The 24368-nt window shown below is 38.9% G+C and overlaps 2 protein-coding genes across 2 annotated transcripts; both read left to right on the top strand.

Moving 5' to 3' along the window:
* The first annotated feature begins 777 nt into the window (after positions 1 to 777).
* LOC121503470 lies at positions 778 to 7986 on the top strand. The gene is made up of 4 exons (XM_041777895.1): positions 778 to 1258; positions 1843 to 1911; positions 3514 to 3806; positions 6909 to 7986. The coding sequence occupies exons 1-4, from the start codon at positions 1024 to 1026 to the stop codon at positions 7770 to 7772; spliced, it is 1461 nt and encodes a 486-aa protein (XP_041633829.1). The 5' UTR covers positions 778 to 1023; the 3' UTR covers positions 7773 to 7986.
* Positions 7987 to 9391: 1405 nt separating this feature from the next.
* LOC121529566 (GTPase IMAP family member 9-like) lies at positions 9392 to 23894 on the top strand. The gene is made up of 4 exons (XM_041817504.1): positions 9392 to 9399; positions 9840 to 9875; positions 12244 to 12317; positions 21295 to 23894. Exons 1-4 carry the CDS (start codon positions 9392 to 9394, stop codon positions 22197 to 22199), a joined length of 1023 nt encoding a protein of 340 aa, XP_041673438.1. The 3' UTR covers positions 22200 to 23894.
* Positions 23895 to 24368: the final 474 nt, after the last annotated feature.

Here is a 24368-nt window from a genome sequence, read left to right as displayed (position 1 = left end):
TAAGAGTCAAAGTGTGGCAAATTGGGTTACAAGCAGCATAAATGGATATGTAGCAAAAACTGGCAGAACAACGGTGAAAAGAGGTTAAAAAGTGGAAAAGATGGGTTAAAGAGGCAAAAAATAAGTTGCAAGAATGGGTATAAAAGATGGAAAAATGGGTTAACAGAAGCCAAAATGGGTTACAAAAATGAAAAAAGATGAAAACATTTGTGAAAAGGGGTTAAAAACGGCAAAAATCAGGTAAAGTGGCAAAATTGTGTTACAGAAATATAAAAAAAAAAAGCAGGTCAGAAATGGGTGGAAAAATAATGAAAAGAGGTAAAGAAGTTAAAAAGCAAAACTGGGTTAAAAGGGGCAAAAAGAAGTTGCATAATTGGCCAGATGAATCAGTAAAAAGGAGGTTAGAAGTGGACAAAATTGGTAAAACTGACAATTTCAACATCAGAACTTAACAAAAGCTTGACTTGATAACGTCAATAAATCACAACTGGGGGATGGGGCATTCACTTCTTTTTCATGGGCAGGCCATATAATATATGTGGTCATAAAAATGGCACACAATTTATTATAATAAGCCTGTGAAAGTTGCTTGTTTATTTGGTTACAAAAAGTTCCAAAATTAGCAGGGCAGGAAGGGTTACTTTGAAGGGCTAAAGTCCCCTGTAGCCCCCCTACCGCCGCCTTTGTGAACGTGTGTCGTTAACTGACGTCACCGTCACAGTTGCCAGCAGCTAATCTGTGCTGCGAGCTGCGCAGCCGCCCTGCGCATCCGTCAGTTGTTGGGGGACAGCGCAGCCATTTCTCTGCCCCTCATGCTAAAACATACAAGGGGGCGACGCTATCACCAGCACGCGCAAGACAATCCAGACCTCTGGGAGTCATGGCTCTCGCTGCAAACGCCGAGGCTGAACTCTACATCGCCGTTTGATCACCAAACTTTCTCCCTCAATCCAACGCCTGCGCAGACAAAACACCCCCTCTCTGCCCTCGGTTCAGCCTATGTTTGTCTGCTTGTTGTGAGCGATGGAGGGAAACCTGCAGGGAGGCAGCAGCGACGTCGCTGCAATGCATGTGAAGACCGAGGCTGTCGATGAGAACACATCTGCGCTGGGTTTGGGCAGCCAGGAGTCGCCTGCGCCCTGCGGAGGTACCGCATGCAGAGGAGGAGGAGGAGGAGGAGGAGGAGTGGATCAGACTGCAGAGGAGCTGGCTGACACGGAGCTGCATGCAGCCACGACAACTACCCCCGTGCTGCTGTGTGAGTGCAGACAGGAGCTCATTAGTAATGCTTAACATGGCTGCATCTGTGGATTAAGGGATTTATTGTAAGGGCAGAGCTGCATATGTTTGGTGCTATTTGTGGGTACATTTTTTCCTACATATTATGATTGCTCTCTATGAATTCTGCCACATATATTAATGCACATTCAGTAATATACATACAGATAATCCTTAATCACTCTGTTCAGATACCACCATGTAATATTAATCCAATGAGTTTTTTGCTCGATTTTCTAAACTTCTAAATCTAGTTAGATTTTCTATGTCTTGAATATTTTCATTCTATTTTTCCTTTGATTATGTCACCAGATGTGGCATCTGTAATACATTTTATCATATGTATGTATAAGACCATCCATCTATTATCTCCCTACCCCTTTTTTGAAAAAATCCCAGCTGTCTCTGGGTACATACACCCTGGACAGATCACCAGCCAATCACAGTTGTCACACATGGAGACAAAAAAACAACCATCTTAGTATTCAGTCATAGAAATTTACAGTCACCTGTCGACCTAAAGGGCAACCCACAATCATCACTTTTTCAATCTCTTATCATTAGATCCCGTGAGCACAGACCGCTTCTTCACCACAGCAGGAGATGGGAAAACGTACCTGAAGATAGCTCCAGGTGAGTTCATCTTCATCAAACTTTGGTTGTCTGATCGTCTAAATTGAATAATTACATTATGCCCTGTATGAACAGGTGCACAATAACGATTGACTGAATAAGAGGTAATGAACTTGCACAAGTTTTTTTTTCTTTTTTCTGGCAAACATCTGAGTTTCAACATAACATTTTAACTGGATACACCAAAAAGGGGGTGTCAGGAATCAACTGTATGGGATATTTTTCACATCCACACCTGTGGTGATGAAATTAGGCACCACATACATCACTTGCATTCAGCTCAGCCAGTCATTAAGTTCAAACACTGTTGCTCAGTTTAAACCTGTAGAGGACAGTTGCTATGCACATTTCTCACGCTAAATGTAGAAATTAAATACTTTGTGCTCAGATCTTAATATTTGTACCCTAAAGTCAATCATGGTCATTGCTTTTTTTAAAAAAAAATGCCTCTTTAATGTTGAAGTGAAAACAGATTTCTACAAAGCAATGTCAGTTAAATAAAATGTGTAGTGTAATATAAGTGACTGCATAAATATTCACCCCCTTTAAGCCAGTATTAAAGGGGGTGAATATTGGACTGAGGTCTGGTCCTTGACTCAGCCACTTGGGCTGGCTGCCAAGAAGCATCCCAACAGCTTGATGCTTCCACCACCATGCTTCACAGTGGGGATGATGTGTTTGTGGTGATGTGCAGTGTTTGCCGTCTTGTCTGATGGCCTCAAAGCTCCATTTTGGTCTCATCAGACCAAAGAACTTTCTTCCACTTGACCATGTAGTCACTCACATGCCTTTTAGTGAACTCCAGTCCAGATTTAGTTTTCTTCAACGTTGACTTTCTCTTTGCCACTCTTCCATAACGCTTCGACTGGGGGGGGACCTGGAAGACAGTTGTTGTTTGCAGAGTCTCTCCCATCTCAGGTGCTGCAGCTTGTAACTCCTTCAGAGTAGTCGTACATGTCTTGGTGGCCTCTCTCACTAGTCTCACATCTTGCACGGCCGCTCAGTTTGTGAGGACAGCCTGATCTAGGCAGATTTACACATGTGCTTTCCATTTCTTGATGATGGATTTAACTGAACTCCAAGGGATGTCCAGTACCTTGGACATTTATTTGTATCCATCCACTGACTTATACTTTTCAACAACCTTTTCTCCGAGTTGCCTGGAGTGTTCCTTTGTTTTCATGGTGTAATGGTAGCCAGGAATACTGATTAACCAGTGACTGAACCTTCAAGACACAGGTGTCATTATACTACAATCACTTGAGACACATTCACTGCACTCAGGTGATCCCCATTTCACTAATTGTGAGGCTACTAACACCAGTTGGCTGGACCTCTGTTGAATTAGGTCAGTCACTTTAAAGGGGGTGAAGATTTTTCAGTCACTTATTTTACCTGACATATTTTTGTTTAATTGATTTTTTTTTTTTAGGTCAAAAAGCCAAATATTGACCATGACTGATTATAAGTGCAATGAATACTTTTATAGACCTGTACATCAGGAAATAGTGGTCCAGCAGTTTCATTACTCTTTTGTATACCTATGATTTAGTAGAATTCATCAGCATTTAAAATGACCTGACATTTCCCCTCCTCTTTAAGCCTCAGTGATGCCTCCTGCTCCGTCAGAGAAGACGCTCCCCTCCGGCTCTGATTTCTCCTCCAAAGCCGTTTTGTGCCTGATCGAGGCCGTTGGCCGCCGCTGGGGCCTGTATGAAACCCGGGAACGCTCTCAGCTCTTTCAGAGTGTCCAGGAGGAGATGGCGTCTAAGGGGCACGTGCTCCCTGTGGAAAAGATCCGCCGCAAGTGGAACAACCTGATCGTCACGTACAAGAGAGTCAAGGACCGCAGCCGTGAGACGGGGCACGCTAAGACTTCCTGGGAGTTCTTTGATGTAAGTGTAACCATAAAAATTGTTCTTTCTTGCACTTTTTTACAGACAAGAAAATCTTACAAATGTCATGATTTGAAAATAACACCAACCCCTGTTATGATTTAAGTTATTTTTTGTTAAATTGACTTAACTCCTAACCCAAAAACATTTCAGGAGTTCTTACCCAGACACCAGTAGATGATATACCCTTGATTCTATAAGGATATCTTAAAGTGAAATATTTCAAGACTTTTGTTAAAATTTTGATTATTATGGCTTACAGCTCATAAAAATCTATCTTAAAATATTAGAATATCCCATAACACCAATCCAAAAAAGGATTTATGATACAGAAATGTTGACCTTCTGGAAAATTAAATTCATTTATGCCTTCAGTACTTGGCCGGGGCTCTTTTCTTTTTTTTTTTTTTTTTTTTTTTTATTTACTTTTTATTGTTGTTTTTGAGAAACATAACACAAATACAAACAATAATAAAACAAAACAATAATAAAACAAAACAGCAGGGGGAGGATCCATCTCTCAAGTAACATTTAGATCACACAAATGACAACATGAACATATAACTAAATTAGTTCCCTCGTTTGCAATAAAATTTGAAGATATGCCCCCCATAGGGGGCATATTGTTGCTATACAAAATCAGGCCTTACGGTTAAAACGTAGGCGATCCATTTTGACCAGATTTCAGCAAAGATATCAATTTTACATCCCATTTTAAATGTGATTCTTTCCATAACGTATATACTGTAAACAACATCAATCCAGTCATTTAAAATAGGTATGTCTCTTTTCAGCCATTTTCTGGTCAGAGCCTTCTTGCTTGCTTCTAACAATAGTCTCAATAAACATTTGTCTCTGTTTGCACATTTAAGTTCTTCTAAGACGTTGAGGTACATGGTTTTAAAGTTAAAGCAGATTTTAAAGCTAAAAACTGCCTCCAGGACACCATGGACACATCTCCAAAATGGAGCCACAGAGGGGCAATCCCAAAAGATGTGAAAATGGTTTGCTATAGTACTTCCACAGGACCTCCAGCAAGTATGCCGGGGCTCTTTTCGCTCAAATTACTACATCTATGCAAAGCATGGAGCCGATCAGTCTGTGGCACTGTTGGGTGTTATGAAGCCCACGTTGCCTTGATAGCAGCCTTTATTGTATTGTATTGTACTGTATTGTTGATTGTGGTGTCTCTCACCTTCCTCTTGACATTTCTCCAGAGATTCTCTACGGGGTTCAGGTCAAACACAATCAAACACAGCAATACCATGGTCAGCATGGAAGCATGAAGTGCTCTAAAAGCTCCTAGTAGACGGCTGACAGCGCTGACTCTGGACTTGATAAATCACTGCAGATGCCATGGCACCTCAAACCATCACTGAATGTGGAAACTAAAAACACTAGACTTCAAGCATCTTGGATTCTGTGCCTCTTTGAGCTTCCTCCAGACTCTACATCCAAATTAAATTTAAAATTTACTTTGATCTCAAGACAGGACTTTGGACCACCGAGCAACAGCCCAGACCTCTTTGCTCCTTAGCCCAGGTGAGAGGCTTATAACGTCTGTGGTCCGGGATTGGTTTGATAAGCCATAACCATCAGGACTAAAACAAAAAAAAGTCTTGAAATGTTTCACTTTGCATTAGGGGCTGCGTAGACTAGTCAGCTGGTTGACTTGTCACCTTTACTGATGTGTGATGACCCGCTTTGCTTGGAGTTGACTAGTTACTTATCACAAGATTAGGCATCTACAATGCCTAATGTGTAGCTCTTTTTATTTATTTATACAACGAATTTGACACTGTAGATCACACATGCTTTATCACGTTGACATGTTTAACCAAGCAGCGCCAAGGTTTGCCAACAATCTAATCTGCATTGTGTGCAGATGGCTGGATCCGCCTGTTCTTTTCTGGAGGTCCTAACGGTGTGCCTCAAGGTTCAGTCTTAGGACCTATTTTATTCTGCATTTGTTTCAACAATCTGTTAGATTACTTGTAAAATGCCTTGTATTATTTTTATGCAGGAGACACTATTATTTTTTGTTGATCATCAATTTTGCAGACTTGAGTTTTTAGTCTGCTGTTAATGCTGTTCAGTCTTGTCTGCAGAGACTTCACTTGGTCTTAAATGCTGAAAACCAAACTCATGGTATTTTCTAATACAAGTGAATTACCAGGGAACATCCCATCAATTTTAACTACACAAGGTTGACCTATTGAGATAGTCTCAAAACTATGAATATCTGTTTTCTTAGTGGTCATGAGCAATGCTAGGTTTTAGAGGGCTTTTTTAGACATACTTAGGTCCAAATGGGTTAAATAAAGGCTAAATAAACATAATGTAAAAAAACTGACACCAAGGAAGGTAAGGCATGTAATAAGCAAATGCAGAAATCTAGTGACATAGCATCAGTTTTTTTCTATAAATGCTATGCTATGCTGTTATATACCATATTGCATAAAAACATGTTTGTAGGCTGCCTGTCGACTCAGTTTTTGTCACAACAGTCAACTTTAAAAATTATCGTCATGCAACCTCTACTTTGTATAACACGAATCTAGAATTTATAACATTTTGACTTTTTGAAGTAAATCACAAGACAAAAAAATAACTTTTACGTAATAGTCTACTTTTTCTAGATGCATCTGCATATGTTGTTACTGTAAAAAGAGGTACAAATGGCCAGTGATCATTCATAAGGTATTGGTAGTGCTTTTAATACGATCAGAGAAATGCCAGACTCTATCATTAAGGTTGGATGTGGTACACAAGAGTCTCTGATCAGAACTATTACAGTCTGTAATGAAATAACAGGCCTCATAATACGGTGTTTAAACCAATCACACTTGATAACCCACAAGGCTGTGTCTGAATCTTTACATAGCTGTTTTTCTGCAATACCAGATCAATGTTTGCCGTCATCCTTCGTTATTATAGAAGATACAGCTGTTGTGTTTTGTAGCTTAGTTGAGGAAATTCAACCTGAGTTAATAGCTGCAGCACTCAGAGTTTTGAATGTTTGTGTTTGTGTGAATGGCTGTTCTCAGTCCTTAAAAATCAGACTATAATTGCCTGACCTTGGTCTCTTTTTTTCCTTTCCAGTTGATGGACGCCACACTCTCTGACACAGTTGGAACTCAGATCATCAACAACAAAAGACTCAAAGGTGGGAACACTGTCCCCACGCTGCCTTCTCCTTTGGCAAAGATAGCTGCAAAGCCAAAGGCTCCACCGCCCACCTCCACAGTCCGCCCTAACGGGGACTTTGCTTCAAGCGACAGTGTGGATCAGGGAGTCATCAGCAGTCAGATGATCAGTAGCACTGCTGCTGTTTCTTCAGCTACCACAGCGACTATTAGCCCAATACAAGCTCCAGAGCTTAAGCCCCTGATCGTCCTCAACAGTGACATCGTTACTACAAGTATTCACCCAGCATCCATTGTGCCATCTCCATCTTTTATCTCCGCGCCTTGTTTTACAGAAACGGCTTCTACTTCCCCTTCTCTTGGCTCCAGTAGCAACACGGACCTCCACACATCGCACTACGCAGGCCGTAAAGCTCCATCATTCCCATCAGGTGTCATCCCCTTTCGCCTTAGCAATGCACCAGTTGGCAGCAATCAGAGTCTCCTAAGCTTCTCCTCCTCTTTCCCCCCTAGTGTTTCCTCCTCTCTCCCCACCTCCTTATCTGCAGCAGCACTGTCGGGATCAGAAAGTCAGAACCAGAAAGGAAACCAGGAGCAGTCAGGAACTGTGGCATTCCAGGAGATCCTGAAGAGACAGGAGGAGCACGCCTATCTGGATCGAGTGGGTCGGCGCAGGGTGGAGGCCAGAGAGAAGAGGCGTGAGAGGAGGGAGGTGAGGATGGCAGAGTCTCTCGGTAGGATAGCCACAGCCCTGGAGCTGCTCTCCTCCAAACAGGACACGGTCATTGCACTCCTTCAAAGACTGGCTGATCGCAAGTGATCGGCTGTGAGAGTCAGGAGATTGTGACATCTCTAAACTACTGTCCCGTTGTAAAACAGCCTGGAAAAAAGGCTTCCTCTAAACTCACTGTAAATAATCACTGATTAATCATATGAGCTGGCTTTTTTTTAAAGATATGAAGTGGGATGTTTATGTCACATTTTAGTGCATTGAACTTTGCGACACTAAGTTCCAATAAAACTTTATCCATGTACTCAAGGTTTTGTCTGATTGGTAGAGGTAAATGGTTATTAAATTCAACATCCAAACGTCAGCTTTCTATGTTAAAGTGCATGTATTTGAATACAATGTCAGTACAGTTCCTTTGATGTAATATTCAGGCATCTAAATACTTTTGTCCACATAGTTTATGTCACCATAGTAAGCAGGGGCAGGATGAACCATTGCAGCAAACAGTGAAGCCATTCTTTGCAAGTCCATTTCTGCCTCTTAAAAAAAGAGGAAGGAAAGACAAGGGGTAAGAATTTAAAAGCCTCTAAAAAATACTATTTCAAAATTATGACATAAAGATTAAAAAACATGAGCAAAGAAAGACATACTTAAAAAATGAAAAGTCAAAATCAAAAGATTAAAAAAAATCATTACTATGAATTTTTGGATAAAAGCCACAAATATGTGGTAAAATATAAAAATTATAAAAAGTCAAACTTATAAGACAAAAGTAATACATTTGAAGAAAAAAATGTGGTCATTTGATGTCTAACCTCAAAATTGTGACATTTTTACTGATGCATTATGACTTACTATGTCAGTTATGATTGTTTACAGAGTAGCACAAAGATAGGACTTCTCTCTCATAATTATCTTTTTACTACTTTATTTGACTTAGTATCTCAGGATTTTGACTGTCATAATTTAGACTTTTGATGGTATAAATATAACTTTTTATCTGGTAATGTCTTCTTATCTCAGAATATAACTGTCATAATTTAGACTTTTAATGGTATAAATATAACTTTTTATCTCAGGTATATAACTTGTTATCTCAAAGTTATGCCTTCTAAATAGTAGTTGTGACTTTTTATGTCATAGTTTTCACCTTTTATCTCCAATTCTGTGACAAAAAAATGGGACTCAAAGTTTGGCTTATCACTGCATATGCTGCCAAAACGTGCAGCAACCTTTTATTTTTTTCTTTAACACACTTAAAGGTTAATAAAGGCTTATGTTGCACCATTTAGATGAATTCTCCAGGACACTTTTTGCAACTTTTATTAACAAAACCCAAAGTTCAGCACAAGCTACTGCTGTAGCTACAGCTCTCCTTTACAGAATCACTTTCTCTGTTTCCATCTCTTAAAGGGGCTGTGTCCTTTTTCAGAAAGGGAAGGCAGAAACAATTTTTCCTTCACAAAATATAAATATCACAGTAATGCTATTTTTAACTGACTTTAGCTGAAATATCTTTAACTAAATGTATTTCAAATATGAAGATTAAGATTATTTTAACTTAACACACTAGTATAAGGGTAAACGAGAAATTATATATTCGCTTTTACAATGCCTATCAGTTCATATTTTTGTGCTGTTGTCCACCCTAAGACCCACACTGGATCCACTTGACTTCTTTGAAATCAGTTACATCTATTGGTCGCTAGATGGCGCTGTTCAACAATTAAAGTTTGGTACACTTGGATTAGTGTCGAGAAGTGCCTTCTCTTCACATTTTGCCCTTATAGTGTTCATAAACAGAGTATCAGGGTCTGGTCAAAAGTTCCATATATGCATTTCCCTTCACTAAGTTGGCAAGATGTAGTATGAATTTATTCAAACAAATACAATTTTAGGATAAATATATATTACCTGTATGTACATTTTGTTCCTGGACAGCTTGTTTGAACTTGCTGACCGAGAGGCAAGTGTAAACCAAAAAAAAAAAAACAGTCTTTTACTTTCGGTTTGAAGAGCAGCACAACGAGGGGAAGCTGCAGAACAAGAACACTTCTGTCGCACTCAGTCGAAGAATACTTTTACACTTTTACGCATAAAGTGATTTTAGCAGGCTTCTTTAGTTATCAGACAATAGTTCAACCTTTGCCATGGAAGACTTGCCCATCCCACACCAGGAGGATCTGGAGAGAGGTAAGTATGAAAACTGTTCGGCCTACTGCTTAAATCTTTGAGTCTGTCTGTCTGGTTTAGATTCCTTCATATTGTTTAGAATTAGCTGAGCCTTTAACCAGCTTTTGTTTAATCAGTGACTGCCTCCATGACAGGAGTTTTAAATATACGTGTTTTATAGGCAGCTCAGCAGCAGCAGGGTTGGGGCAGGAAATAAAGGAAACAGAGCACACTGTTAGCTCATGTTGGCCTTCAAAGTCAGACAAAACTCTGAAGTCGGAGAAATGGCACGAGAGTTTTGTTAAAGTTATAGGCCGCTCCTAGGAACCCTGTTGTTAGGTTTAAGATGGTTATAAAATTCATTAGTCTTAATGTGTTTTCAGTGACGCGAACGTCATCAACAACCAATGGGAGCCAGTGTTGTGCATTATCGTTTTAACTTTTCAAAGCATAGGAGCTCTGCCTAAAGCCGCTGAATCTCCTCTCATAGCTCTAGAGATACTGACACCTGTCTAACAGAGCTGCTGCAGTCAGCTCTCTCAACGCTGCTAGTTGTTTTCTGTCAATTTATGCCAGGCTGATTTTACAAGTACTGTAAACCTCCATTGGAGTTTTCAAAGCAAAAGCCCCAACAGTGTGTTTCTGTGCTGTGACAACCCGCGTTTTCATACTGTACTTTTATCTGAAATGTGTACTTTTATTCTGAAGTGTATCCGGGATAGTTCTTCGGTTGTTGCAGTAACTTGCAGAATCTCTTCGGTTTCTCACTTTTCTTCTGTTTCTGCTCTGTGTAAATGATTTTAAAATATCATTTTGGTTTTTTTTTCTGTGACAAACTATCTTTAGATGTGAGAGGATGTCAAATTGTCGCCAGTCGTTTAAGGTCTTTAAAAAGTTTGAGCAAAGTGCAGTTGTTCCCAACCTTTTCACCTCAGCCCCCCATTATTACAATATGACCTCTAAAACTAGTGAGGATATGTTAATTTGAGAGAAAATAAAATCGAAATGTTCAAGTTTAAGAAATCTAAAATAATAATAAAAAAAAGTTGAACTTCATAAAGTCGCAGATTTACGTGTACCAAAACTTTGAATTTTTAACATTACAAAGTTGAAAATAGCCAAATGTGTGGAGGAAAATCGGACCAGATGAAGCTGTTTTCCTTGCATGTCTGAGAGTTGAGACCTTAATGAAATGAAATTTTTTCCTTGGACTGTTTAATAAGGAAATACTTTTTAATAAGGAAATACTTTTCCTTGTGATTTTAGCCTAGAATTATCACATCATCATTATTATCTGGACAAAGAAGAGACATTTCTTTAAACTAGGGTAACCCACAACTGCTTTCAGTTTGGTTTTGTATAAATTTTTGACTTTACAATGTAAAAACATGTCTGACTTTTGATTTGATTTTGATATAAAGTCAAAATTTTTGCAGACTTGAGTTTGTTTCAGTTACAGTCATAAAATTATACGACCCTTACCCTAGTTTACAGAAATGTCTCTTCTTTGTCCAGATAATAAAGACGATGTGATCATTCTGGGCTAAAATCACAAGTATTTTCTTATTAAACGGTCCAAGTAACAAGTATCATTTTATTAAGGAATCAACTCTAAGTGTGAAATTTTGACTTTATTATATCAAAATATATGATTTTTGAAACTTGGAAATTTTAAGTTTTTTTTAACATAAATGTATGACTTTTTAAACCTGGAATTCTGAGTTTGGATTTTGTAAATATAAACATTATTTTCTCAAATCAATTTTTCTCAATATTTTTTTTCTTAAGAAAACAACAGACTATCTTTCATGTTTTATCTTTTAGGTTGGCCCTAATACACTTTCATACATCGTTTTTCTAATCATAGTATTAAAGAATATTTAATTATAGAGTGTAGTGTAAAGGAAGCGTTATAAGCAGTTAGCAAAGACGTTTTTCTAAGTTAATAACATCGTTATAGGCTTTGTGTTTGTGAAACTAAAACATTTACCAGAAAAAAAAAACAATATGCTATAACACACAAGTTTACCCAAAAGTCTTCCATTAAAGGTTTCTTATGATAATTGATATAGGTCAGGAAACATTTTAATTAAAAACTGACTGTTTTTACTTTTAAAATGGGGAAAATACATAGAAATAAAAAACAGTGGTGCGAGAGCGGCTATGATTAGCCACATTCTGTAAACCATCTTCACACTGGTTATCTACTGCTGCTATCACACTGTGGCAAATAAATAGTGCCCAGTATTTCTGTTTTCTGAGCATTTCTTCGACTAGCAGACCAAACATACTTATAAACTATTTAATCTAAGGTGAAATTGTTTGCTGAGGAACTTCACGAAAGCAGTATTTTGTTAAGTAAAGTGTTTCTTACCTTTTGATTTCACAGAGCCCCTGAGGATTATGCTTCTCGGAAAGAGTGGGGCCGGCAAGAGCTCAAGTGGGAACACCATCCTTGGAAGAGTTGAGTTTAAATCAGACATGAGGGTAGTGAGAGTCACTAAACACTGCGAGAAAGGTGAAGGGGTGGTGAAAGATGTGCCTATAGATGAGAACGTTAAAGAAGATGTTCCTGTCGTTGTCATCGACACACCCGGCTTTTTTGAGCTTAAACGTAAGGACCAAATCGTTCGAGACATACTCAAGCGTGTCAAACTCACAGAGCCAGGACCTCACGCCTTCGTGTTTGTAGTCCCTGTTGGACGGATGACCCAGGAAGATCAAGACACCCAGATGCTGATCGAGTCAAAGTTTGGCCCAAAAGTTTGGGACTACACCATTGTGCTGTTCACCCATGGTGATCGCTTGGAAGGAAAAACAATCAACACTGTGGTTTCTGAGAGTGACGAGGCCTTCCGCGACTTCATACGCAAATGTAGTGGCGGCTTCCACGTCTTCAACAACAAAGACGAACAAGACCAGACTCAGGTGACGAAGCTCATAGAGAAGATCCAGACCATGGTGGCCCTGAATGGAAACAAGTATTACAGCACAAACATGTATCCTGAAGAGGAGAGGAAGATCAGGGAAAGGCAGGAGAGCATCCTGGCAGAGAGAGATGCTGAGATCAGGCGTGAGGAGAGACGGCTGGAGGAGCAACACAGGGAGAATGAGCTGGAGGAAAGAAAGTGTAGGCTGTGGATGAGAGAAGAAGAAGAAGCAAGGAAGGCTGCAGAAAAGGAGACTCAGAAGAAACATTTAGAGAAGAAGATTCTGATAGTTATAGTATCCATAATACTGGTGATAATTGCAGTGTTAATGGGCAGTAGCCCCCCACAAGAAGTGTCAACCCCCAGAGCTAAGCAATGACGCTGAATGTGGAACTGCCTAAACCTGATGTTTCTTAAGTGGCCACTGAACACAACAGTCACTTCATTAGGCACGTTGTTAGAAATAGCTTAAGCCCATCTGATAAAAAACAAACAAAAAACAATGCTGTTCAGTATTTCACAGATAAGTGGGAAAATGTCCCCAGTGTCAACTGTCTTCTTGACGCTCACAGACTTCTCAGTGAAAATAGTTTAACTTTTGGAGGACTACAGCCCTCATCAGTGTCATTCCTCACTTTCTGACCAATTAAAATCAGGGGGGCGAGACTAATGAACTCAGTCTTCTTAACAACAATGCTAGAAGAGAAGTTAATTGTACTTATCTCTTCAAGGCTGCAAACTCCTAGTATAAACATGTTAAACTTGATAAGATTCCTTTACATTGATTTTATGTCTTCTTGGTAAAAAATGTGTTAAAAAACAGAGAAATTAAAAGCAGACCTAACTGTCACTGTTGAGGAAATTAGAAGTGCCTTTTGCCAAGTTTCATCTGCAAATCACAGATCTCATATGCCCCATCTTACAGACTTACACAGTAGGATGTCACATCTGTATGCATCTGTACATTTAAAAACTAATCAACTTAATTCATAAACAAATTCTGGCAGTCACATTCATCAAATAACAATGCTGTAGACATCGCAGTCTAAGCAGAATTTCATCAATAAAACAGTACAGGTCAGAGGTCTAACCTGGGATTAAATTATGTAAAGGCCTAGTAGGTATGCAATTAGATGTCCACTGTTGCTTTGTTAGCTTTAGCTAAAGCTAATGTAGCTACATAGTTGATGTTACTAGGTAAGTCAATGTAGCAACTTTTAACTTAAGCACTGTGAGTTTTTGCAGATGAAGCCAATACTGTCATAGCTAAGTTACCTATGTAGGCTACATAGCTAACCTACATAGGTAACTACATTGTTTTTTGCTTTGTTAGCTTCAGCTTAAGCTAACATAGCTACATAGTTAATGTTACTAGGTAAGACAATGTAGCTACTTAAACTTAAGCAATGCGAGCTTAAAAAATGTAGCCAATGCTAATGTAGCAGAGTTAGCGAACAAATCTATCCTCCATAAGTAACAACATTGTGGCTTGCTTTTGCTTTGTTAGCTTTAGTTAAAGCTAAAGTGGCTACATAGTTAATGTCACTAGATAAGCCAATGTAGCTACTTACACTTAAAGGGATACTTCAACATTTTGGTAAATTCGCCCATTGCCATAATTCCTATAGTCTTAGTAATAGGTTTGTTACCTTTAGTTGTCGGTGCAAGCTATTTTTGGATCGGCGCTGCCGAGTTTGGACCTGCTGTGCCAACTCAATGTAAGCAGACGGTATTCCGGCTTTCCCTCATCAAACTAATCAAATACACAATCCAACAACTCCAAAACGCTCTCGTGGACAAGTTGTGACCTGTACATTCACCACGCTGAAGTTGAAGTATCCCTTTAAGCAATGTGAGCTTTAGCAAATGAAGTCGATGCCAATGTAGCAAAGTTACCTATGTAGGTTACAGAACTATCCTACATAGGTAATACTGGGAAAAAAAACAGTGGTCTTCAGGCCCTTGGTATCCCAGCAGCACAACCAGGGGCTTGTGGTAACTCTACTACCGGCTCAGACAGTACCCTTGGCCGTGCTCACTTGCCACATCCACCCCTTATTCCACCCTAAAGGTGTGGACTTTGTTATTTTTCTACAGATTATTTTCCCATGCCCCTGGCAATATGCAAGAAATTCAGATCACAATCAGGGTTGTGTCAGTTCACCTTCCTGCCCAATGGTGCCCTCAGGCAGCTCACTTGCCACATCTATGCCTCACTTCAGCCTCAAAAATGCCTTAAAAATCTGCACAGTACTGTATATGTTTTTGTTGAGCTATTACATTGCGCTAAGTATTTGCAGCAATTTCTAAAGTCAGAAAAATTCTTCATTTTTATAGTTGTAATAGGACGTGCCCTGTTCTGGTGGCTGTTACCTACCTTGACAGACATGGTTTGTGTGAATAGTATAGACTGCTACATAACAAAGTGGGAACAGCTAGTGGAAATGGTCTTTCTGTTGCTGTATCTCAATCATATTTTTGCTGTTACTTGGGATAGACCACCCATCCCTCAATCCCTGTAACGTTGTGGCCCCACAAGGCATTTTTAGGTCTGGTAGAGACCAGACGCCCTATTAGTACTCCCACCTCTACTCTATTCAAGAAAATCCATATTTGCTAAACCATAAACCACCGGTTTGATTTCATAGATGAAATGCACATATGAGGGAGAAAAGCGGTTAAAAGTGCCAATCCTTGAATGTTTTTTGAGTAGCTCACAGTGCAAACAAGAAAGGCAGTTTTAACAGCTTTTCTCCTTCTGTAAGGGAAATTTAACAATGAAACAAAATATTCAGTAAATATGTTTTTTTTTTTTTTAAAGATTTATTTTTGGCCTTTTTTGCCTTTATTAGATAGGAAAGTGGATAGAATTGGAAACGGGGAGAAGAGCGGGGAGAGACATGCAGGAAATAGTGCCATGGGCCGGATTTGAACCCGGGTCGCCTGCGTATATGGCGTGTGCCTTAACCACTTGACGCGCCAGTAAATATGTTTTGAGGAGAGTTGGACACAGCTGTGCTGCATCTTTTGTTATTGTTTTGATCGAGAGCCTCCTGGTGGTGGAATTTACATATTGTGCATTTATTTTATTTTATTTTTTTTATATGTGTATCACCTCCTGCTTTATCAGTGGAGATTCAGGCAAGCATGGCTGTACTCATTAAACTCATAAGTGTGACCTCAGTGGTAAAGCCTACTCTGACTTTGATAGATAGTTGCACTGAAGTTTGGGTCTGTTTCAGAAAGCTTTCTTTAACAGCATCTAACAGGCGGTATTCACCTCCTTAGTTGCCTCTCTGTAAACTCTGCTGTAATAATTTTGATATTGGTTGTAATTTGTAGAATAATTAAGTCTATGAGTTGCTGATCAGGATGTGGAAAAGATCAGACACTGTTAATACCTGGGTTGTGATTTTATACCCTGAAAGCATGGTTTGGTTCAATCTTGGTAAACAGGACCTCCATACCTGACCTGGTTTTCTTGGACTTCAAGCAACTGTAATGTCTTGTGTTTCACTAACCTAAGTTAATTTACTCTCAGTCAATTTACTTATATTTAATTTTGGTTATGGTTTATAAAAGAGAATTGTTTGAAGCTGTTCAGAGATGGGAAAGTTAATTAAAAGTGTAACAAGAAAAATAGTAGATTGGCCTGTACAATAACTGTTAGTGGACTTAATAAAGAGACGCGATTACAACAGTGTGTTTGTGCTGCTTTTTTTGGCCACTGTTTGCTAGAACAGTAGCCAGAATATGACATTGTTTTTTTTTTATGATTTGGAAAAGGGAAAGCGTTGGTATGCCATGCCAAGTTATAACAACAACTTTACTCACTTTAACAAGAGGTTACTCTGTATAGAAAAGGGTAGAGCTGGTCAATTAAGCACGTTTAATTTCAATTACAACTTTAAGCTTCCCAAAATCATGAAAACAAGATAATTGTGATTAAATGATTACAGTGCCACATAATAGTATGCTTGTTTTGTCCATAGGTTTATACATGCATTCAGCGTATATTGTGATAATCTGGGTATGAAAGAAAATCTTTCTTTTTATTCATTTTATTTTAATCATTGTGGTTTTCATTGATATTTTGTACTGATCTTAGGTGTGCTTTGTGCAAAAATGGTTGAAAATACCTGTGCTTGAAATAGGATGAGGCATAATTTCCAAATAATTGACAGCAAATCTGTTAACAGTTGTATGGTTTATGTTTTTTTTTTTTTTCTTTGTTCTCAGTTATTTCACTTACTGCTCTTTATTGTTATCTTTAGTCATGGTCATTATTCTGCATGTCTATGCCTTTATGACCATCATAATTAAGATTCTTAATATTATGAATAAAAAAACAGAATTTAGACTTTTAATGGTATAAATGTGACTTTTTATCCAAGAACTATGACTGTCATAATTTAGACTTTTAATGGTATAAATATGACTTTATATCTGATAATTTTGAATTTTTATCTCAGGATTGTAACTTATCTAAAAGTGATGTCTTTTAACTAATAGTTATACTTTTTATGTCATAGTTTTGACCTTTCATCTCCAATTCTGTAACTAAAAAAAAACAAAACAAAACAGGACTCAAAGTTAGGCTAATGGATGCATATGCTGCCAAAACATGCATCCACCTGTTTTTTTTTTCTTTTACACACGTTAAGTTTAGACTTTAAACTGTGTACATCTCTTAAAGGGGCAGTGTCTTTTTCTTAAAGGGAAGGCAGAAGCATTTTTCCTTCACAGACAAAATATAAATATCACAGTAATGCTATTTTCAACAGTCTTTAGCTGAAATATTTTTGAACTAAATGTATTTCTAATATGAATTTACTCTTTTCTAGACAAGACTATTTTAACTTAACCTCATAAAAGAGCTAACAAGAAATTATGTATTAGCTTTTACAGTGCGTTACACTTAGTTCATATTTGATACTGTTGTCCAGTCTTAGACCCACACTGGAGCCACTTCTTTATAATCAGTTAGGCCTACATCTATTGGTCGCTAGATGTCGCTGTTCAACAATTAAAGTTTGATACACTTGGATGAGTGTCGAGAAGTGCCTTCTCTTTACATTTTGTCCTTAATTTTCACTGTACATGTGATGGTAGTGTTCATGAACAGAGGATCAGAGTCTGTTCAGAAATTTCCATATATGCATCATTTCCCTTCACTAAGTTGGCAATATGTAGTATGAATTTATTCAAACAAAAATTATTTTAGGATGCATATATTAATATTGAGAGCATTGTTTTAACTTGTGTAACCTGTCTGAGAGAGAGGCTGTGTTTGTTTCGGACTCCCTGAGTCTTTCACTTTCAGTTGGAAGAGCAGCACAAAGAGGAGAAGCTGGTCAGAACAAGAACACTTCTGTCACTCAGTCGAAGAATACTTTTACATTTTTACACATAAAGTGTTTTTAGCAGGCTGCTTTAGCTATCAGACTATAGTTCAACCTTTGCCATGGAAGACTTACCCATCCCACACCAGGGGGATCTGGAGAGAAGTATGAAAACTGTTCGGCCTACTGCTTAAATCTTTGAGTCCGTATTTCTGGTATAAGTTTATTATTTATAAATTATTCAGAGGCCTTTACACATAGATCCGGCGACTCGAATAAACGGCATGAAAATGCGAGTAATTCAGAGGCGAATTTTGTAGCTTGTTTCTATGCACATCAGGAGCGACACGATTTTGCAGATAAATTTAGCACATTCTAAAAACATTAGCTTTGCGACAATCTGCAGTGTGTTTATTCCTGTCCTTTGATGGACAGTGATATGTATGGGAGCGGATGATAAAAGGAGGTTTCTCTCTCTCTCTCTCTCTCTCTCTCTCTCTCTCCTCGTTCGTAATTTTACCCACAGTGAGGGGGTCAGTGCCGCCAGCCAGAGGAAGGACCGACTTTATATTCATTCTATGTTAAATACTATTAATAACAATAATGAGGGCACAGCTGAGACTCGCTGTGAGAGTTAACTCCCTCCACAGCGCACAGATTGGAGGGAGTTAACTGTGTAACAGACTGGTCAGAGGAGTCATTTCACTGAGACGATTGATGCGGAGCATTTATAAGTCGTATGTCTGAGGTCAGAGGAGACTGTGATATTAAATGTTTTATAGGAATAAAGTCCTGTTAGTTTAGGAAAAAAAAACCTCAAGCTTCCACGTCACAAAGTCACAAATTTACATGTACCAAAACTTTGAATTTTTGATATTACAAAGTTGAAAATAGCCAAATGTGGGGAAGAAAATCGGACCAAATGAAGCTGTTTTTCTTGTATGTCTTACAGTTGATACCTTAATAAAATGATACTTCTTACTGGGACTGTTTAATAAGGAAATACTTGTGATTTTAGCCCAGAATCATCACATTATCATTATTATTTGGCAGGCAGAGACATTTCTGTAAACCGGGGTAACCCACAACTGCTTTCAGTTTGGTTTCATATACATTTTTGACTTTACAATGTTAAAAAAAAATGTCTGACTTTAAAAATGTGAAATTTTGACTTTGTAATATCAAAATATATGACTTTTGAAACTTGGAAGTTTTAGGTTTTTTTCCACAATAATATATGACTTTTTAAACCCTGGAATTATGAGTTTGGATCTTGTAAATATAAAACATTATTTTCTCAAATTTATTGTTCTTAATTTTTTCTTAAAAAACACAGATTATCTTTAATTTTTTCTCGTTTAGGGTGGCCTTAATATGCTTTCATACATGTTTTTAATCATGGTATTTAATAATATTTGTACTTCTAATTATGACAAGGTTAGAGCCCTGCACCCCCCCCCAGAGATCTTTGCACCTCCCTAAAGGGTGTCCAGACCCCAGGTTGGGAGCCAATGCACTTGAGGCTTAACCTGACACGTCAGATGGATGTGTGAACACCTCCATCTGGGAAAGCTTCAATAGGAAACGTTTGAGAAAAGGCAAAGGCTTTGAAAAAAACTTGAAGTATGATTGGGTGAACGTTCTGTCTGTCACATCTCTACAGGCCAATAAGAGCAACAAAACGTGATGTAGCAGCTATCAAGCTGCGCGTGCGCAGCTACAAGGAATAACGCGAAACATGGCGACTATAGTCATGTAAGTACTCGACTTTTGCTGTTTTGAAAAGAAAACAACTCACTGCTGTTCTTTGTTCTTCTTTTAACAAAGAATTGTTGTCAAGTTCTGATAAAACTGGTGCTTTAACAGCATCCATGCTAAGCTCTTCCGCCATAACTGTACCCCCTCTTGCTGCTGCTTGCTTACGTCACTCTGCCGTGCCTGAAAGCACTGTCCCTCGTCGCCGATTGGTCCTGTCACTTTCTAACCGGGCCCAAACGGTTCAGACGGGAGCTTAACAAGATCGATTCGCCAGTGAAAAATGAAACGGTAAATGGGCATATCCATCTGCTTTGCAAGGTTACTAGAGTCTAGTGTAAAGGAAGCATTTTGGGCTGTTAGCAAAGACGTTTTTCTCTCTAACATTGTTTTAAGTTTTGTGTATGTGAGACTAAAACATCTACCAGAAAAAAACAATATGCCATAACACACAAGTTTACTTAAAAGTCTTCCATTAAAGGTTTCTTATGTTAATTGATTATAGGTCCGGAAAAATATTAATTTAAAAAGACTGTTTTTGCTTTTAAAATAGGAAATATTACAAGTCATTTATTTTTCATTGTCAAAGAATATCCAAATTACTGCAAGCCACCATCCTCACTTTCTTGCTTCACATGCAAATAAACACAAGGCCTGAGTCACCCTCATTAACCTCTAAATTATTACAGACTGTTAAGCAGGTCTGACAGGAAAGCAAGTTTTAAAGAGAAGTTGATGACTAAGAGTTGACCTGACACGTAACCAAGCAGAAACTGTGTGGTTGAAAAATGAAGCCGGGAGAGGTGGAAGAAAACTGCAGTTCCTGGAATTTAGCCTGGTTAAAAAACATGTTTTATGATTTGGCTCTCAGGACACAAGTTATGCATGATTATGGGCATGTCAAGAGGTTTTCTTCCAAAAAGTACTAAACCGTGCTATTTCCAGGGGGTGCCATCAGTGTTATCCATTCACTGTTGTTTACATCAGATGAAAAAGCATTATGGCAGGGAGGTAGTACTAAGTAGTAACAGCACAATTTAGGATCATTTTGATCAAGAAAACAGGGATAAAGTTGTATGTAGGCTATGACAGGTTATATTCCCATCTAAGTGAAGTATTTGTGGAGATATTCTGCACAGGAATGTTAACAAGCAGAGAAATAAAAAACAGTGGTGCTAGAGCAGCTATGATTAGCCACATTCTGTAAACCATCTTCACACTGGTTATCTACTGCTGCTGTTACACTGTGGCAAATAGATAGTGCCCAGTTTTTTCAGTTTTCTGGGCGTTTTTCTGACTAGCAGACCAAACATACTTATATAGTTGTTTAATCTGAGGTGAAATTATTTGCCGAGGAACTTCACTAAAGCAGTATTTTGTTAAGTAAAGTGTTTCTGATGTTTGATTTCACAGAGCCCCTGAGGATTATGCTTCTCGGAAAGAGTGGGGCCGGCAAAAGCTCAAGTGGGAACACCATCCTTGGAAGAGTTGAGTTTAAATCAGACATGAGGGTAGTGAGAGCCACTCAACACTGTAAGAAAAGCGAGGGGATGGTGAAAGATGTGCCTGTAGATGAGAATGCTAAAGAAGATGTTCCTGTCATTGTCATCGACACACCCGGCTTTTTTGAGCCTGATCGTAAGGATCAAATCGTTCGAGACATACTCAAGCGTGTCAAACTCACAGAGCCAGGACCTCACGCCTTCGTGTTTGTAGTCCCTGTTGGACGGATGACCCAGGAAGATCAAGACACCCAGACGCTGATCGAGTCAAAGTTTGGCCCAAAAGTTTGGGATCACACCATTGTGCTGTTCACCCATGGTGATCGCTTGAAAGGAAAAACAATCAACTCTGTGGTTTCTGAGAGCGACGAGGCCTTCCGCGACTTCATACGCAAGTGTAGCGGCGGCTTCCACGTCTTCAACAACAAAGACGAACAAGACCAGACTCAGGTGACGAAGCTCATAGAGAAGATCCAGACCATGGTGGCCCTGAATGGAAACAACTATTACAGCACAAAAATGTATCCTGAAGAGGAGAGGAAGATCAGGGAAAAGCAGGAGAGCATCCTGACAGAGAGAGATGCTGAGATCAGGCATGAGGAGAGACGGCTGGAGGAGCAACACAGGGAGAATGAGCTGGAGGAGGGGAAGTATGGGCTGTGGATGAGAGAAGAAGAAGAAGCAAGGAAGGCTGCGGAAAAGGAGACTCAGAAGAAACATGTCAAGCAGAAGATTGTGAAAGTAATAGCAGTAGCAGGCCTACCCATAATAGTGGTGGTAACTGCAATGTTACTGCGCCGTTACCGCCACAGCTAAGCAACGAACCTGAATGTGGAACTGCCTGAACCTGCTGTTTCTTAAGTGGCCACTGAACGTCTGCTTTAACAGTCACTTCGTTAGGCACGTTGTTAGAAATAGCTTAAGCACATCTAATATTAAAAAAAGTGCAGTTCAGTGCTCCACAGCTAAGTGGAAAAATGTCCCCAGTGTCAACTGTCTTCTTGACGCTCACAGACTTCTCAGTGAATATAGTTAAACTTTTGGAGGACTACAGCCCTCATCAGTGTCAGTTCCCCCTCTTGCAGACCACTACTGTGGGATGCTGCCTCTGTCTAGACAGAAGTGACAGATGTTTAATTAATTAACTTTTTTCATGTACATCTGGCAGTTACCTCCATGAAACAACACATGGTAAACATCACACACTGAGCAACACTTCATCATTAACACAGAAAAAATGTCAGATTTTGAACCCTTTGACCTTTTTAAAAAACTTATTTTAGAGGTAGTTATGCAAAGTTGTTCACCTAAGCTTTGTTAGCTTTGGCTGTTAGCTTTGTGCTAGTTATGTAGCTTCGATAGCTTTAGCCTTAGCAATGCTAGCTATGATAGTGTTCTAATGGAGGACTCTTTTTTTTCAAATATTGAAATTTTATTTTGAAATTTTTTGTTAGTGTGTATTTCTGTATCGACTGATGCAGCGTCTCACAGTAGTGCTCTACAGACTATCAGACAGCCAGACTATCTTGTTTCATTTAAGCAATTAAAAACAGGTTGCTGTGTGGTTGCTTGCTTTTCCTGACCTGATTGTTTTCTTTGTTCAAGCATTGATTCATTTGTGGTGCTATGCATGAGAGTCAGGATTGTTGTTAGCTTTTCCCATTAACTATAATGGCAGCCTCTTGTGTTGTGTAGATTAAATACTTAAAGGTAAAATATGTAGGATATTTGCACTACAATGCTCAAATTTATTAGAACATGACTTCTGCTATGTTATATGCAGCAATGTGCGTAGGTTTTAGACATGTTGCACTCAGGATTCACCTACTTGTGTTGCTCAGCAGCCAAGGTCAAGCTCGATAACATCCCTTTTGTCTGGGCCTGTTCACACCTTGGAATACACCTAGAGACCGCCAGCAGTTTTCAGTCCCTTGGGACCTCAACGGCATGACTAGGACCAGGACTTTGTTATTTTTCAATAGATTATTTTCCCATGCCCCTGGCAATATGCAAGAACATCCAGAGTATGACCAGGATTGTGTCAGTCCTCTTTTCTGCCCAATGATGCCCTCGTGCCACGTATATGCCTCACTTCAGCCTCAAAATTAGGCCCCAAAATACCTTAAAAATCTGCACAGTACTGCATATGTTTTTGTTGAGCTCTTACATTGTGCTAAGTATTTGCAGCCGTTTCTAAAGTTAGAGAAATTCTTCATTTTTATAGTTGTAATAGGACATGCCCTGTTCTGGTGGTTGTTATCTACCTTGATAGACATGATTTGTTTGTTTAAATAGTATAGACTGCTACATAACAAAGTGAGAACAGCTGTCTTTCTGAAACTGTCTTTCTGTTGCTGTATCTCAATCACATTTTTGCTGTTACTTGAGATCGACCACGTTTTTTCTCTTCTGTCAGTTGTTAGCAGGGGTGTCAAGTTACTAAGTACAAATACTTCGTTACCTTACTTTAGTAGAAATTTTGGGTATCTATACTTTACTGGAGTAATTATTTTTCAGCCAACTCTTTAATTCTACTCCTTACATTTTCAAGCAATTATCTGTACTTTCTACTCCTTACATTTTAAAAATAGCCTCGTTACTCCTATTTCATTTCACCTCTTTTTTATTCTGGCTTGGCATCGTTCAAAAAAAAAAACACAAATAAAGAACCCAAAAACCTATCCAGATAAATCGCGTCATCCGGATAGAGTGAATTTGATTGTGGTTGGATGAGAAGTTTAAACATAATATCATTCCGACACCCGCATCACAGGGAGTTCACCCATCGCTCAATCCTTGTAACGTTGTGGCCCTACAAGGCATTTTTAAGTCTAGTAGAGACCAGACGCCCTATTAGTACTCCCACCTCTACTCTATTCAAGAAAATCCATATTTGCTAAACCATAAACCACCGGTTTGGTTTCGTAGATGAAATGCACATATGAGGGAGAAAAGCGGTTGAAAGTGCCAATCCTTGAATGTTTT

The sequence above is a fragment of the Cheilinus undulatus genome, linkage group 21, assembly GCF_018320785.1.
Source record: "Cheilinus undulatus linkage group 21, ASM1832078v1, whole genome shotgun sequence".
In the NCBI taxonomy this organism is placed as follows: Eukaryota; Metazoa; Chordata; class Actinopteri; order Labriformes; family Labridae; genus Cheilinus; species Cheilinus undulatus.
The sequence above is the reverse complement of the archived record's forward strand: the minus strand, read 5'-3'. Positions and strand labels throughout refer to the sequence as shown.